Below are 16484 nucleotides of genomic sequence, written 5' to 3' on the forward strand. Positions count from 1 at the left end.
CGTCAGGGACAAGGCCCTGCTACTTTGAGGTACTCTGTGTCCCCGTGGGGACCGCGCACAGAAACACTCCAGCATTGCTGGGTGTGTTAGTGCGCCGGGGACCGCAGCGCTGACCGCGCTTGTGCCATCACACACTGCAGCGTGGCTGGGTGTGTTAGTTTACTGGGGACTACCGCGCTGACCGCGCGCTGCCATTTCACACTGCAGCGCGCCTGGGAGTGTTAGTACGCCGGGGACTACCGCGCCGACCGCGCTTATACGCCGGCCGCGCTTATAACTTTAGTCCCCGGCTTTTGCGGCCTAGTCTCACTCTTTTCCCGCCCCCAGGCCTGCCAGTCAGGGGAAGGGCGAGACGCTGTACAGGACGTCAGCGCTGAGGGCTGGAACGTGCTTTGCATAGTCCACCCCCCTCACTGTGCACAGTGGGGCACCGGATTCCCGCACTTTCTAGGGCACGCCCACGGCCCCCTCCTCTCCTCAGGACGCCGGCAGCCATTCCTGTCAGCTCGTCTGACGCTGGAGAGGGGAGACAAGCGCTGGGAGACCCAGGCAGTGATTCTGGTGATCAACACAACCGCTTTGAGCGGGCGGTAAGCAGCACCTGAGGTGCTGGCCCCACTAGTGCAGAAGTGTACATATAGATTATATGCTTATAGGCTATACTTTACACTGTATAGTGCACGGTTGATTTTTGGCTATATACCCTCCTGGATTGCTCAGAGGAGACAACAGCATGTCGTCCACATAAAGCAAGGGTGCCAAAGCACAGGCTTACTATGCTGCCTGCGCCGCATGTACGGCTATACTGCCGGCAGGTTCCACTGACCCTCATTGTGTGCAATGCTCGGCCCCTGTGGCACTTACTCAGCCGGAGCCTCTGCTAAGGGTGGCCCAGGGGGAACCACCTGCTAACACTGACCAGGTGACGGGGACGGAGTTTGCAGTTTTTACTGATAGACTTTCTGAGACTATGGCTAAGATACTAGAAGCCTTGCAGTCCAGACCGGTATCTCAGACCATGGGCACTGTTGAATCATTGCACCCTGGTCCCCCTCAATTGGAACAACAATGTGCTCCCGGGGTGTCTCATAGATCCCAGGGTGAGGTCTCTGACACGGACCGCAGCCCCAGACCGCCTAAGCGAGCTCGCTGGGAAATTCCCTCGACATCATCACATTGTTCAGGGTCTCAGCGGGAGGACTCTCTGTATGATGAAGCGGAGGTAGCTGATCAGGATTTTGATCCTGAGGCCGCTCTCAACCGTGAGACTCCTGATGGGGACGCCATAGTGTATGATTTTATCGCGTCCATCATTCAAATGGTGGATATTTCTCCCTCAGCTCCTCCAGTGGAGGAGTCAGCTTCTCAGCAGGAGAAATTCCGCTTCAGGTTTCCCAAGCGTACAACGAGTATGTTTCTGGACCACTCTGCCTTCAGAGAGGCAGTCCAGAAACACCGAGCTTGTCCAGATAAGCGTTTTCTAAGCGCCTTAAGGATACACGTTATCCCTTCCCCCCTGACGTGGTCAAGGGCTGGGCTCAGTGTCCCAAGGTGGATCCTCCAATCTCCAGACTGGCGGCTAGATCCATAGTTGCAGTGGAAGATGGGGCTTCACTCAACGATGCCACTGACAGACAGATGGAGCTCTGGTTGAAATCCATCTATGAAGCTATCGGCGCGTCTTTTGCTCCAGCAGTCGCAGCCGTATGGGCACTCCAAGCTATCTCAGCGGGTCAAGCGCAAATTGACGCAGTCACACGTACGTCTGCGTCGCAAGTGGCGTTCCTAACCTCTCAGACGTCGGCATTTGCGTCCTACGCTATTAATGCTGTCCTGGACTCTGCGAGCCGTACGGCGGTTGCATCCGCCAATTCGGTGGCAATACGCAGGGCCTTGTGGCTACGGGAATGGAAGGCAGATTCTGCTTCCAAAAAAGTGCTTAACCAGTTTGCCATTTTCTGGCGACCGCTTGTTTGGTGAGCGATTGGATGAAATCATCAAACAATCCAAGGGAAGGGATACATCCTTACCCCAGGACAAACCAAACATACCCCAACAGAGGAGAGGACAGTCGAGGTTTCGGTCCTTTCGGGGCGCGGGCAGGTCCCAATTCTCCTCGTCCAAAAGGCCTCAGAAGGATCAGAGGAACTCCGATCATGGCGGTCTAGGTCACGTCCTAAAAAGACCACCGGAGGTGCCGCTACCAAGGCGGCTTCCTCATGACTTTCGGACTCCTCACACCGCATCCTCGGTCGGTGGCAGGCTCTCCCGCTTTTGCGACACCTGGCTGCCACAGGTAAAAGGCCGTTGGGTGAGAGACATTCTGTCTCACGGTTACAAGATAGAGTTCAGCTCTCGTCCTCCGACTCGATTCTTCAGAACATCTCCGCCTCCCGAGCGAGCCGAGGCTCTTATGCAGGCGGTGGGCACTCTGAAGGCAGAAGGAGTGGTGGTCCCGGTTCCTTTTCAGCAACAGGGTCACGGTTTTTACGCCAGCCTGTTTGTGGTTCCAAAGAAGGACGGGTCTTTCCGTCCTGTCCTGGACCTAAAACTGCTCAACAAACACGTAAAGACCACGCTTCCGGATGGAATCCCTCCGCTCCGTCATCGCCTCAATGTCCCAAGGAGATTTCCCTGCATCGATCGATATCAAAGATGCTTATCTCCACGTACCGATTGCTCCAGAGCATCAGCGCTTCCTGCGCTTCGCCATAGGAGACGAACACCTTCAGTTCGTGGCACTGCCGTTCGGCCTGGCGACAGCCCCACGGGTTTTCACCAAGGTCATGGCTACAGTAGTAGCGGTCCTCCACTCTCAGGGTCTCTCGGTGATCCCTTACTTAGACGATCTGCTGGTCAAGGCACCCTCTCAAGAGGCATGCCAACACAGCCTCAACGCTACTCTGGAGACTCTCCAGAGTTTCGGGTGGATCATCAATTTTCCAAAGTCAAATCTGACACCGGCCCAATCGCTGACATATCTTGGCATGGAGTTTCATACCCTCTCAGCGATGGTGATGCTTCCGCTGAACAAACAGCGGTCACTGCAGACAGGGTTGCAATCTCTCCTTCAAGGTCAGTCACTCCCCTTGAGGCGCCTCATGCACTTCCTAGGGAAGATGGGGGCAGCAATGGAGGCAGTCCCTTTCGCGCAGTTTCACCTGCGTCCTCTTCAATGGGACATCCTACGCAAATGGGACAGGAAGTCGACGTCCCTCGACAGGAACGTCTCCCTCTCTCAGGCAGCCAAAGCTTCCCTTCGGTGGTGGCTTCTTCCCACTTCATTGTCAAAGGGGAAATCCTTCCTACTCCCATCCTGGGAGGTGGTCACGACGGACGCGAGCCTGTCAGGGTGGGGAGCAGTCTTTCTCCACCACAGGGCTCAGGGTACGTGGACTCAGCAAGAGTCCTCCCTTCAGATCAATGTTCTGGAGATCAGGGCAGTGTATCTTGCCCTAAAAGCGTTCCAGCAGTGGCTGGAAGGCAAGCAGATCCGAATTCAGTCGGACAACTCCACAGCGGTGGCTCACATCAACCACCAAGGCGGAACACGCAGTCGGCAAGCCTTCCAGGAAGTCCGGCAGTTTTTGATGTGGGTGGAAGCCATGGCCTCCACCATATCCGCAGTTCACATCCCGGGCGTAGAAAACTGGGAAGCAGATTTTCTCAGTCGCCGGGACATGGACGCAGGGGAATGGTCCCTTCACCCGGACGTGTTTCAGGAGATCTGTTGCCGCTGGGGGATGCCGGACGTCGACCTAATGGCGTCCCGGCACAACAACAAGGTCACGGCATTCATGGCACGATCTCACGATCACAGAGCTCTGGCGGCAGACGCCTTAGTTCAGGATTGGTCGCAGTTTCAACTCCCTTATGTGTTTCCACCTCTGGCACTGTTGTCCAGAGTGTTAAGCAAGATCAGGTCAGACTGCCGCCGCGCCATTCTCGTCGCTCCAGACTGGCCGAGGAGGTCGTGGTACCCGGATCTGTGGCATCTCACGGTGGGCCAACCGTGGGCACTACCAGACCGACCAGACTTGCGGTCTCAAGGGCCGTTTTTCCATCTGAATTCTGCGGCCCTCAACCTGACTGTGTGGCCATTGAGTCCTGGATCCTAGCGTCTTCAGGGTTTTCTCAAGAGGTCATTGCCACTATGAGACAGGCCAGGAAACCAACGTCTGCCAAGATCTACCACAGGACGTGGAAGATATTCTTATCTTGGTACTCTGATCAGGGGTTTTCTCCCTGGCCATTTGCCTTGCCCACTTTTCTTTCCTTTCTTCAATCAGGATTGGAAAAAGGTTTGTCGCTCGGCTCCCTTAAGGGACAAGTCTCAGCGCTTTCTGTGTTCTTTCAGAAGCGTCTTGCCAGGCTTTCTCAGGTACGCATGTTCCTGCAGGGGGTTTTTGTCACATTGTCCCTCCTTACAGGCGGCCGTTAGAACCCTGAGATCTGAACAGGGTTCTGAGGGCCGAGCCTTTGAAGGATATTTCTCTTTCTCGCCTTTCGCAGAAGGTGGTCTTCCTAGTAGCAGTCACATCACTTTGGAGAGTGTCTGAGCTAGCAGCGTTGTCATGCAAGGCTCCTTTCCTGGTGTTTCACCAGGACAAGGTGGTGCTGCGCCCGGTTCCGGAATTTCTTCCTAAGGTGGTATCCACCTTTCATCTCAATCAGGCAGGTGTGCCAGGCGGCTACCTGGTCGAGCCCGCACACTTTCACCAAACACTATCGGGTGCATACCTATGCTTCGGCGGATGCCAGCCTAGGTAGACGAGTCCTTCAGGCGGCGGTTGTCCACCTGTAGGAACGGGCCGTTTTTACGGCTCTATTACGAGGTATTATTTTACCCACCCAGGGACAGCTTTTGGACGTCCCAATTGTCTGGGTCTCCCAATGGAGCGACAAAGAAGGGAATTTTGTTTACTTACCGTAAATTCCTTTTCTTCTAGCTCCAATTGGGAGACCCAGCACCCGCCCTGTTCCCTTCGGGCTGTTGTTTTTTCGTGTACACATGTTGTTCATGTTGAATGGTTTCAGTTCTACGAAATTTCTTCGGATTGAAGTTACTTTAAACCAATTTATTAGCTTTCCTCCTTCTTGCTTTTGCACTAAAACTGAGGAACCCGTGATGCACGGGGGGTGTATAGGCAGAAGGGGAGGGGCTTTACACTTTTAAGTGTAATACTTTGTGTGGCCTCCGGAGGCAGAAGCTATACACCCAATTGTCTGGGTCTCCCAATTGGAGCTAGAAGAAAAGGAATTTACGGTAAGTAAACAAAATTCCCTTCTTTTCATATATTTTTTTTTTTTTATGGTTTTGAAAGTCAAAATTACTATTAATTAATTCACATCAATGAATTGAAGATATATAATGCCAAAAAAATATAACTTTCAAAGAAAAGAACTTTCAGAGTGAGCTAATGAAACCAGCATCAATATTTTGCAAGCTGACATGCCCGGGCTTGTTTCAATTGTTTTATCTTTGTTCTCGCCTGTTCACACTTTTTTATCTCAGTCCGTGTTAGCTCTTCATATTCAACCATGTTTCCCAAAATTAGCATTATGGCTCAGTGGAAGTGTATTAATTCGCCTGACAGTTTCTGTTACATTTGTGGTGAATATACATTGTTGAAGCAACAGCTGAATATTACAGACTTTGTATACTTAGCATATTTTGGACTAAAGCTTGGAGATCAAGATAACGCTTGGGCGCCTCATACAGTGTACAAACGGTGTGTTGAGGACCTCTGAAATTGGTTCAAGGGTAAGAAAAAAGCTTTCCGTTGTGGGATTCCTATGGTATGGCGAGAGAAAAAAAACCATAGTGACGATTGTTACTTTTGTTCATGCGATGTGAAAGGGTATAATTCAAAATGGAAGCATTCTATTTCATACCCCAATATTCACTCAGCAATTCATCCCATCCCACATGGCACAGATATACCAGTACCCTGCTACCTTGCAAGAGATAACTATGTCCGATGAAGGTGGAGTCATACCTGAACCAGATGAATCAAGTTCTGACTTTGAAGATGGTACAAGACCAAAATTGTTTTCCCAGGAGGAGATGAATGATATGGTAAGAGACTTAAATCTTCCCAAAGATGCCGCTGAGTTACTCGGCTGAAGGCTCAAAAGCAAGAATTTATTGTTGCCAGGAGTGTCTTTTTCATGGTTCAGACATCGTGAAGACGAGTTCGTTCCTTACTTTACCCAGGAAGATAAGTTGGTTTATTGCCTCAATGTCGAAGGTTTGATGGGTCAATTCAAAATCCAATATGATTCAGCGCATTGGCGTCTTTTTATAGATTCTTCAAAAAGAAGTCTCAAAGCAGTTTTTCTCCACAATGGCGGTTTTTATGCTTCCATCCCTGTAGGTAATTCCGTACACCTCAAGGAAACCTACGAGAACTTGGAATTGGTTCTTCGTAAACTTACCGTATTTTTCGGACTATAAGACGCACCGGACCATAAGACGCACCCTGGTTTTAGAGAAGGAAAATAGGAAAATAAAATTTTAAGCAAAAAATGTGGTCATGACACACTTATGGGGCGAGGATCTGCTGCTGACACACTATTATGGGGGTAATGTCCCCAAATTCTCTAGTAAGGTACCCCATCCTGGTAATGATTCCCCTGCCTTGTATATAATCCCCATCCTTATATTTATTTTTATATATATATGTATGTATGTGTGTGTGTGTGTGTCCCTCATCCTGCTATATGTGCCTCATCCTGCTATAGGTCTCTCATCCTGCTATAGGTCGCCCATCATCCTGCTATATGTCCCCCATCATCCTGCTATATGTCCCCCATCATCCTGCTCATATGTGCCCCATCATCCTGCTCATATTTGCCCCATTATCCTGCTCATGTGCCCCATTATCCTGATCATATTTGCCCCATCATCCTGCTCACATGTGCCCCATCATCCTGCTCACATGTGCCCCATCATCCTGCTCATATTTGCCCCATCATCCTGCTCACATGTGACCCATCATCCTGCTCACATGTGCCCCATCATCCTGCTCACATGTGCCCCATCATCCTGCTCATATTTGCCCCATCATCCTGCTCACATGTGCCCCATCATCCTGCTCATATTTGCCCCATCATCCTGCTCATATTTCCCCCTTCATCCTGCTCATATGTGCCCCATCATCCTGCTCACATGTGCCCCATCATCCTGCTCATATTTGCCCCATCATCCTGCTCATATTTCCCCCTTCATCCTGCTCATATGTGCCCCATCATCCTGCTCACATGTGCCCCATCATCCTGCTCATATTTGCCACATCATCCTGCTCATATTTTCCCCTTCATCCTGCTCACATGTGCCCCATCATCCTGCTCACATGTGCCCCATCATCCTGCTCACATTTGCCCCATCATCCTGCTCACATGTGCCCCATCATCCTGCTCATATTTGCCCCATCATCCTGCTCATATTTGCCCCATCATCCTGCTCACATGTGCCCCATCATCCTGCTCACATGTGCCCCATCATCCTGCTCACATGTGCCCCATCATCCTGCTCACATGTGCCCCATCATCCTGCTCACATGTGCCCCATCATCCTGCTCATATTTGCCCCATCATCCTGCTCATATTTCCCCCTTCATCCTGCTCACATGTGCCCCATCATCCTGCTCACATGTGCCCCATCATCCTGCTCATATTTGCCCCATCATCCTGCTCATATGTGCCCCATCATCCTGCGGAACACACATAAAAAAAATAAAATAAACATTTATATTCACCTTTCCTCGCTCCACGCAGCGTCGCTCCTCCTCCGTCTGTGCCGGCAGCGCTGTGTGGAGCCGGCCACGCTCCCTGCTGCACCGCGATCTCCTTCTGTCTGTGCCGGCGATGCTGTGTGGACACGTGCGCACAGCGATGACGTCATCGCTGTGAGCCCCGTTAGTCTCTACACAGCGCGGCCGGCAATCAGGAGGACATCGCTGTGCTGCGGGGAACGGTGAGTAATGTGCACTGATTCACTGCACCCCGCGCTGATGATGATGCGCGGGGAGCAGTGAATACAGCCGCACATGATCACTCCTGGCTGTAGTTGCCAGGGGTGATCACGGCTGGCTGTTTACTTCGCGCGCGTCCCCGCTCATCACCCCGCCCACCTGTCAGCGCTGAGAGATGGGCGTGCATATGTAATGAGCGGGCCCACGTGGTCACGGCAGGCGCTGCTGCTGCCTGCTCGTGCCCCCGATGACCCGCTCTACCGCAGCACCCTCATTCCCCGCAGCCATGCCCTACATTCAGACCATTAGACGCACCCCCCACTTTCCCCCAACATTTGGGGGAAAAAAAGTGCGTCTTATGGTCCGAAAAATACGGTAAATATGAAGACGACAGTTGGCAAGTGTGTGGGGATTTGAAAGTCTTGTGCATGCTGCTCGGGCAACAAGCTGGGTATACCAAATACCCTTGTTTTCTGTGTCTATGGGACAGTCGAGACCAACAAAATCACTGGACCAAGAAGAATTGGCAACCGAGGGTGCTCACAGTCGGTGAAAAAAATGTCCTCCAAGAAACTTTGGTTCCTCCCCATAAAGTTCTTCTACCACCTCTCCACATCAAATTGGGATTGATGAAGCAATTCGTAAAATCACTTCCAAAAGATGGAGAATGCTTCAAATACTTGGTCGCCAAGTTTCCAGGCCTCTCGGAGGCAAAATTGAAGGAAGGTGTGTTCGTCGGACCAGACATTAGAAGGCTTATAGCTGATCAAGAGTTTATCAGTACCATGACGCATCCTCAAAAAGAAGGGTGGATTGCATTTAAAGAGGTCGTAGAGAAATTTTTAGGCAATAACAAAAACCCTGACTACAAACAAATCGTCGTACGAATGCTGAAAGCATTTCAAGCTTTAGGTTGCCTTATGAGTTTGAAAGTGCATTTCCTCCATTTCCACCTTGACAACTTTCCCGAAAATTTGGGAGCTGGGAGTGAAAAGCAAGGGGAACGATTCCACCAGGACATTATAGAGATGGAAAGAAGATACCAGGGAAGATGGAGCATTACAATGATGGCAGACTACTGTTGGACGCTTCATAGAGACATTACAGATGCTACTCACAAGCGTAAATGTACCAATAGAAGCCTCACAGGGAAGAAGAATCAATTTTAGTGTTTGTTAGTGAGCTCATTGCAGTTAAAAAAATGATTTTCATGAAACATTTGTAATAAAAAAATAAGTTTGAGTCTATTTTCATTTCTTTTGAGGTATTGTCTTATTTAACATAGTTACTTAAATTGTCAGAAAATGTGATGTCCTATGACAAAGCGGAGGTCATTTTCGGATTCAGCGTACTCGAAAACATAAAGATTATGTGCAATAACCAAAACCGCTCTCGAAAAATTTTTTTTTTTTGCAGACCTGTGATCAGTTATGTTTTTTTGTTGCAGATTGATGGTATATCGTTGGACAACAAATCTATTACAGAATGTGAGGCTTTACTCAGGAGCAGTCGGGAATCGCTCAGCATCTCTCTGGTAAAGGTAAATTCAAGATTACCGTAGTCAAACCATATGAAATTCTGAAGTTACCAGGTGGTATTGGAAGTGTAGGTTTTCCTTTCGCACAACAATGTTGAAATTACTGTCTAATAGGTAGTTTAACTTCTTCTATCACAGTGTAATTCTGTACACGGGCACAGGAAATGTACTTGTTCCATTATTTACAGAGCACGCAGCCATCGGGGAGGTGCCTAGCTGCCTTAGACTTGGGATGGAAGACGATAGACACATCAGTTTACCTTTTCTGTCTTTAGACGTCATTGAAATGTCCGATTTATTTTTTTTTCCACGTATAAGAAAAACGGACCAATTTTGATTGATCAGACTGTGATCACAGTGTGGTGCGAGTGTCATCGGTTTTTCTGGTACATGTAGCAAAAAAGAATTTCTCCACCTTCGCCTTTTCAACAGTCTGAAAATCTGACTGCACCTGACTGCTGTCTGTTTTGTTTTGGTTTTTTTTACAAGGACTTATAGACTTGCATTCCTACTAAATTATATATACTCCAAATTGGTGCTATTAAAAATGCAAATTCTGCCAGTAAAAAAACAAGCCCTCATAGAGCTATGCCAACTGCAAAAATTTGGCTCCTAGTGTGTGGGAATAAAAACTTGAAAAATTGCCATATCATTGAAGCTAAAAACAGGCATTGGTAGTAAGGAGTTAAGCATGACTATGGAATATCAAATGTCAGCATCAAAACGGTCCGATTATGTGATCAAGCTGTTTGTCAGCTTGGTGCATTAGTATCAGGCCTAGCAAACCACTATGAAGAGCAGGTCTCCAAATGGTGACTTTTCTGAGTAGCCCCACACAGAAGAGCAGAGGCTCATATACAGTAGTGTTCAAAATAATAACAGTCCAGTATGACTAACCAGATTATTCACTGTTTTTTGGTATAAATTATATTACCACATGTGAAACAATTTACCAGTAGAGTCTTAGGAAACCAACAGACTCGGTATTGATGATCTGCAGGTTTTTGAGTTTGTGTATTTGAATAATTAATAGAAAAGGGTTGTGTTCAAAATAATAGAAGCGAGGAGTTAAATGAGTGTGGTCAATTATTCTGTGAAGAAACCAATGTGAACACGTGGCCCTAATTTAAGGTAATTTAAGGGTGAATCCAGCACCTATGTTGTACATGCATTTCTCCTTGAAAGCCTGAGAAATATGGGTTGTTCAAGACATTGTTCAGAAGAACAGAGTACTTTGATTAAAACTTTGAATTGAGAGGGTAAAACTTATTAAGAAGTGCAGACAATGATTGGCTGCTCAGCAAAAATGATCTCCAATTTTAAAGAATGGAAAGCAAAAACTGAGACGTGGAAGAAAACGGAAGACAGAAATTCGAATTAATCGAAGAATGGCAAATGCTCAGCCAATGATCAGCTCCAGGATGTTCAAACATAGTTACATAGTTACTTAGGTTGAAAAAAGACCTAGGTCCATCTAATTCAACCTTCCTCCACCAGTTCTACATTTAGTCACTAAGTCATTTATAACCAACAATGTTTTGTGTACTGAGGAAATCATCCAGCCCTTTTTTAAAAGCTGTTATAGTATCTGCCATTACTACCTCTTGTGGTAGTGCATTCCACAGTCTGACTGCTCTAACTGTAAAGAACCCTTTCCTATTTAGCTGTCGGAATCGCTTTTCTTCCACTCGCAGTGAGTGCCCCCTGGTCCTTAGTACTGTCTTTGGAAGAAATAAGTCATGTGCCAGTCCTTTATATTGACCACACATGTATTTATACATATAAATGAGATCTCCTCTGAGACGTCTTTTTTCTAAGCAAAACATATCTAACTTTTTCAACCTGTCATCATATGGGAGGCCTTCCATTCCTTGTAATAGTCTAGTTGCCTGCCTTTGAACTGACTCTAACTTCTGAATGTCCTTTTTAAAATGTGGAGCCCAAAACTGGATCCCGTATTCCAGATGTGGCCTTACAAGTGATTTATAGAGGGGTAACAATACGTTGGGATCACGGGATCTAATCTCTCTTTTTATACACCCTAAAATCTTGTTTGCTTTAGCAGCTGCTGCTTGACATTGAGTGCTGCTGCTCAGCTTATTTGTAATGAGAATACCCAAGTCCTTCTCCTGTTCTGTAGTCCCGAGTGTACTTCCATTTAATGTATACGCAGCTATAGGATTACTCCGTCCTAGGTGCATTACTTTACATTTATCAACATTAAATCTCATTTGCCAAGTATCTGCCCATTCTGACATCTTATCCAGATCTTTTTGTAATATTGTACTATCCAGGTCAGTTTTTAATATCCTACATAGTTTGGTGTCATCGGCAAAGACTGACACTGTACTATCAATCCCATCCACAAGGTCATTAATAAAGAGAGTAAAAAGAATCGGTCCAAGCACAGATCCCTGCGGCACCCCACTGCTGACTATAGCCCATTTTGAGAATGTACCATTTATGACTACTCTTTGTTTCCTATCTTTTAGCCAATTCCTTACCCAGTTGCATATTGTGTCCCCTAGTCCTTGCTTCTGGAGCTTTAGTATAAGGCTATTATGTGGTACAGTATCAAATGCCTTTGCAAAGTCCAAATAAATCACATCAGCTGCATTACCAATATCCAGGTTTGAACTTACCCCCTCATAGAACCCCAACAGGTTGGTTAGACACGACTTATCTTTCATGAATCCATGCTGTTTGTCAGTTATTATATTATTTTCTGCAATATATTTTTGCATGTCATCCCTTAAAATGCCCTCAAAAACTTTGCATACTACTGATGTCAGGCTTACTGGACGGTAGTTGCCTGGATCTACCCTCTTACCTTTCTTAAATATCGGTACCACATCAGCAATCCTCCAATCCTGAGGCACCATCCCTGTTACAAGTGAGTCTAAAAAGATGAGATACAGCGGTCTGTCGATTACGGAGCTCAATTCCCTTAATATTCGTGGTTGAATGCCATCTGGCCCTGGGGATTTGTCAATGTTTAATTTACTCAGACGTAGGCGTACTTCATCTTGTGTTAAATTAATTATATCGGGTGGTGGACTTTGATTTTTCACTTGTTGAATGATCCCTGGTACAGTCAGTTCCTTGGTGAATACAGATGAGAAATGTCTATTTAATATCTCAGTCTTTTGTTTGTCCTCTATAACTAACTTGTTATTATATTTTAAGGGGCCGATACTATTCTTTGTTTTCCTTTTGGCATTAATGTATTTATAAAAGATTTTGGGATTTATTTTAATGTCATTGGCGATTTTTGTTTCAGTAGCTAATTTTGCTTGTTTGATTTCTTTTTTACATTTCCTATTGATATCTTTATACTTCTGAAATGCTATTTCTGTATTCTCAGCCTTTAAGATTTTAAATGCCCTTTGTTTTTGTTTTATTATACTTTGTACAGTCTTATTTATCCATAGTGGTTTCTTTTTATTCCTGGACATTTTATTATCAGAGGGTATACGCTTTTTACAGGACTCTAGTAGTATATCCTTAAACTTACCCCATTTATGTTCAGTATCCCCAGTTACCATGACTTTGTCCCAATCTACACATTTAAGCTCTTCCCTTAATTTGTTGAAATCAGCTTTCCTAAAATTCCAGGTTTTAGCATTCCCCCTTTGAAATGTTCTATTGAATATTATGTTGAAGCTTACCATATTATGATCGCTGGTGCCCAAGTGCTCCCGGACCTGTAGATCTGAAATTGTATCCGGTCTATTTGACAGGACCAGATCTAGCAAATTATCTCCCCTGGTCGGTTCACCTACCATCTGAGAGAGGAAATGGTCTTGAATAGTAGATAAGAACTTACAGCTTTTAGCAGAACCAGTAGATTCTATGTCCCACTGAATGTCTGGATAGTTGAAATCCCCCATAATAAGAAACCGATTATTATTATTAGCTGCCTTTTCAATTTGTTCCAGCATTTCACCCTCTATTTGTTCAGGTATGTTAGGAGGCTTATAGCAAACTCCAATTAGCATTTTTCCATTATTCCCCTCCCCATGTACATTTACCCATACTGACTCTACATTGTTGCTGTTCCCCTCAATGTCATCATACAACACAGGTTTTAGGTTAGATTTAATAAATATACACACCCCACCACATTTTTGGCCTTTCCTGTCCTTCCTAAATGTACTATAACCCTGTATGTTTGTCACCCAGTCATGGCTTTCATCCAGCCAGGTTTCCGTAATGCCCACCACATCATAATCCATGGTTGACATAAGCGTTTCCAATTCATTCATTTTGTTTGCAAGACTTCTTGCATTTGCCAGTAGACATTTAATCCTATTAACACCTTTATTACTCCTAGCCTCCCTAAGTTCCTTGTATGTCCCATCCCCCCCTAATCCTTCATTGACCCCTACCGTCTCCCTGTCTCTATCTGCTCTATCTATCCCCTTATTTGCTCCACTACCCTCCCTCCCCCCCGATCCTAGTTTAAAAGCTCCTCCATCCGTCTGACCATTTTCTCCCCCAGCACAGCTGCACCTTCCCCATTGAGGTGCAGCCCGTCCCTACCGTAGAGCCTGTAGCCGACTGAGAAGTCGGCCCAGTTCTCCATGAACCCGAACCCTTCCTTCCTGCACCAATTTCTAAGCCACATATTTATCTCCCTAAGCTCCCGCTGTCTTTCTAGTGACGCTCGTGGCACCGGTAGTATTTCTGAAAACACCACCTTGGAGGTCCTGTACTTCAGCTTCTCTCCTAGTTCCCTGTAATCATTTTTAAGGACCTCAAATTACCTGTGAGTACTGTGACAGTTAGAAGACGCCAGTGTGAAACTAATCTATTAACAAGAAGTTCCCGCAAAGTCCCACTGTTAAAAAAAAAAAACAAAAAAACAAACCAAAACATATACTGAAGGAGATACAATTTGCCAAAGAACACATCAACTGGCCTTAAAAGAAATAGAGAAATATTTTGTTGACTGATGAAAGTAAAGTTGTTCTTTTTGGGTCTAAGACAGTTCTTTAGATGACCCCAAACTGTGAATTCAAGCCACAGAACACTAGAAGACAGTGAAGCATGGTGGTGCAAGCATCATGAGATCGGAATGTTTTTCTTACTATGGTGCCAGGCCTATTTTACCGCATACCAGGGATCATAGACCAGTTTGCATATATCAAAATACTTGAAGAGGTTATGTTGCCTTACGCTGAAGAGGAAATGCCCTTGAAATGGGTGTTTCAACAAGACAACGACCCTAAACACACTAGTAAACGAGCAAAATCTTGGTTCCAGTCCAACAAAATTGAGGTTATGGAGTGGCCAGCTCAATCCCCAAACCTTAATCCAATAGAACACTTGTGGGATGACACAAAAAATGCCGTTTTTGGGGCAAAGCCAACAAATGTAAATAAATTGTGGGATGTAGTCAAAGCATCATGGGCTGGAATAAGAGATGACATGTGCCAGAAATTGGTTGACTCAATGCAACATAGATGTGAAGAAGTTCTAAAAAATTGTGGTTACCCAACTAAATATTAGGTTAGTGATTCAAGGAATGTTAAATCTTAAATAAAAAGAGGACAGATTTTGAGTATGTAAAGATAAATGCAAACACTGCTATTTTTTTGAACAGCCCAAGGTTCATTTTGTTATATTTTCTGTAAAGTAGTTAAACATTATATACATTTCTTTCCATGCTGTCTGCTGCTCGTGCTGCTGGGCTGTCTGCTGCTCGTGCTGCTGGGCTGTCTGCTGCTCGTGCTGCTGGGCTGTCTGCTGCTCGTGCTGCTGGGCTGTCTGCTGCTCGTGCTGCTAGGCTGTCTGCTGCGCTCTCATCACATAATATCAAAATGCAAATATAATCATAGCCTTAGATTGCACTTAATGTCCATATTTCATGAATATGAAACCGCTATTTAAGACCGAGAAGGTTTTAGTTGGTAAAACAGTTATGTTTCTTTAACTCTTATTGTTGCTTACAACAAGCACAAAGTTAATCAAGATTTTTTTTTTATAGGTCTTTCCACCTAATACATCTTGGAGTGGACAAAACCTCTTTGAAAACCTGAAGGATTCTTGTCGTATTCTCCCTCCAAACATTCAAGCCCAGAATAAAAGAAACCTAAAGAATAATAGCTCAACACAAACTGATATCTTTCGCACGGACATTCTTGATCATAAGAAAGAGCTAGGTGATTGCAGTGGATCAGAGAGAGCACTTCAGTTGAGCTGCCACAGTCACTCTGAGCACAGCTTGGGGTCTATAGGTGGAGATACTTTTGTGGGACGTGGCTATGCATTGCTTGAAGAGGAAAGTAGACCTCTGGGGTATACTGATGCAATCACTGACCCTTTGGTTGAGACGTCCATGGGCAAGAGGAGTAGTGGCACATGGCCAAAGGTTATGGTAAGCCCCGGGCAATCCCAAAGTGAGTTCACAGTCTTTAAAAGACCAAGACAGAGAAAGTCCATCTTTGATCCAGAGACTTTCAAGAGGCCTCCGACACCTCCAACACTAACTTTTATGACATCTCACTCATCTCAGCCTTCAAAAGTAGATAGGCCACCCTCCCCTCCAACACCCCCCAAACGCAGTGATTCTATCAAGTTTAAACATAGACACCAGTCCAGTTCTGCGTCCGATTCCACTGTAACTGCTGGTTCACGACCTACTAGTCCTTTACCAACTTCCCTTCCTAATAGTGCTCATGAAAGTACCCATAAAATCCATCAAAACAGAGGGGTTGGAAAGTGCTGTAGAGAAGATGAGGTAGATTGTTCTTTGACCGGCTGCAGAGTAAGTGGAGATGTGGAAAACTGCTTGCAAAGGGCAGAAGAGCCAGAAGTGAAGAGGCCCAGACCTTTGTCCGCACCAGCCTTAAAACACAGATTGGCACCTGTTAGTATTCCCCACCATTCACTTCAAGTGAGTTTCCTTCATTTGGAAAGATTGTATTTGTTGAATTGCAATTATTCTGATATATACTGTAATCTATAAA

The 16484-nt window shown here is 45.9% G+C and overlaps 1 protein-coding gene across 5 annotated transcripts in view; it reads left to right on the forward strand.

Moving 5' to 3' along the window:
- Positions 1 to 16484, forward strand: part of DLG5 (discs large MAGUK scaffold protein 5) — a 343229-nt gene that overhangs the window by 214982 nt on the left and 111763 nt on the right. For 3 of the 5 annotated variants that reach the window (XM_075349073.1, XM_075349078.1, XM_075349072.1), the window contains exons 15-16: positions 9424 to 9516; positions 15503 to 16411. In XM_075349073.1, coding sequence (XP_075205188.1) covers positions 9424 to 9516; positions 15503 to 16411 — 1002 coding nt within the window. The remainder of the gene's footprint in view (positions 1 to 9423; positions 9517 to 15502; positions 16412 to 16484) is intronic. The other 2 variants (XM_075349077.1, XM_075349074.1) reach the window with 2 other exon arrangements.

Source organism: Anomaloglossus baeobatrachus, chromosome 5 (assembly GCF_048569485.1).
Source record: "Anomaloglossus baeobatrachus isolate aAnoBae1 chromosome 5, aAnoBae1.hap1, whole genome shotgun sequence".
Lineage (NCBI taxonomy): Eukaryota > Metazoa > Chordata > Amphibia > Anura > Aromobatidae > Anomaloglossus > Anomaloglossus baeobatrachus.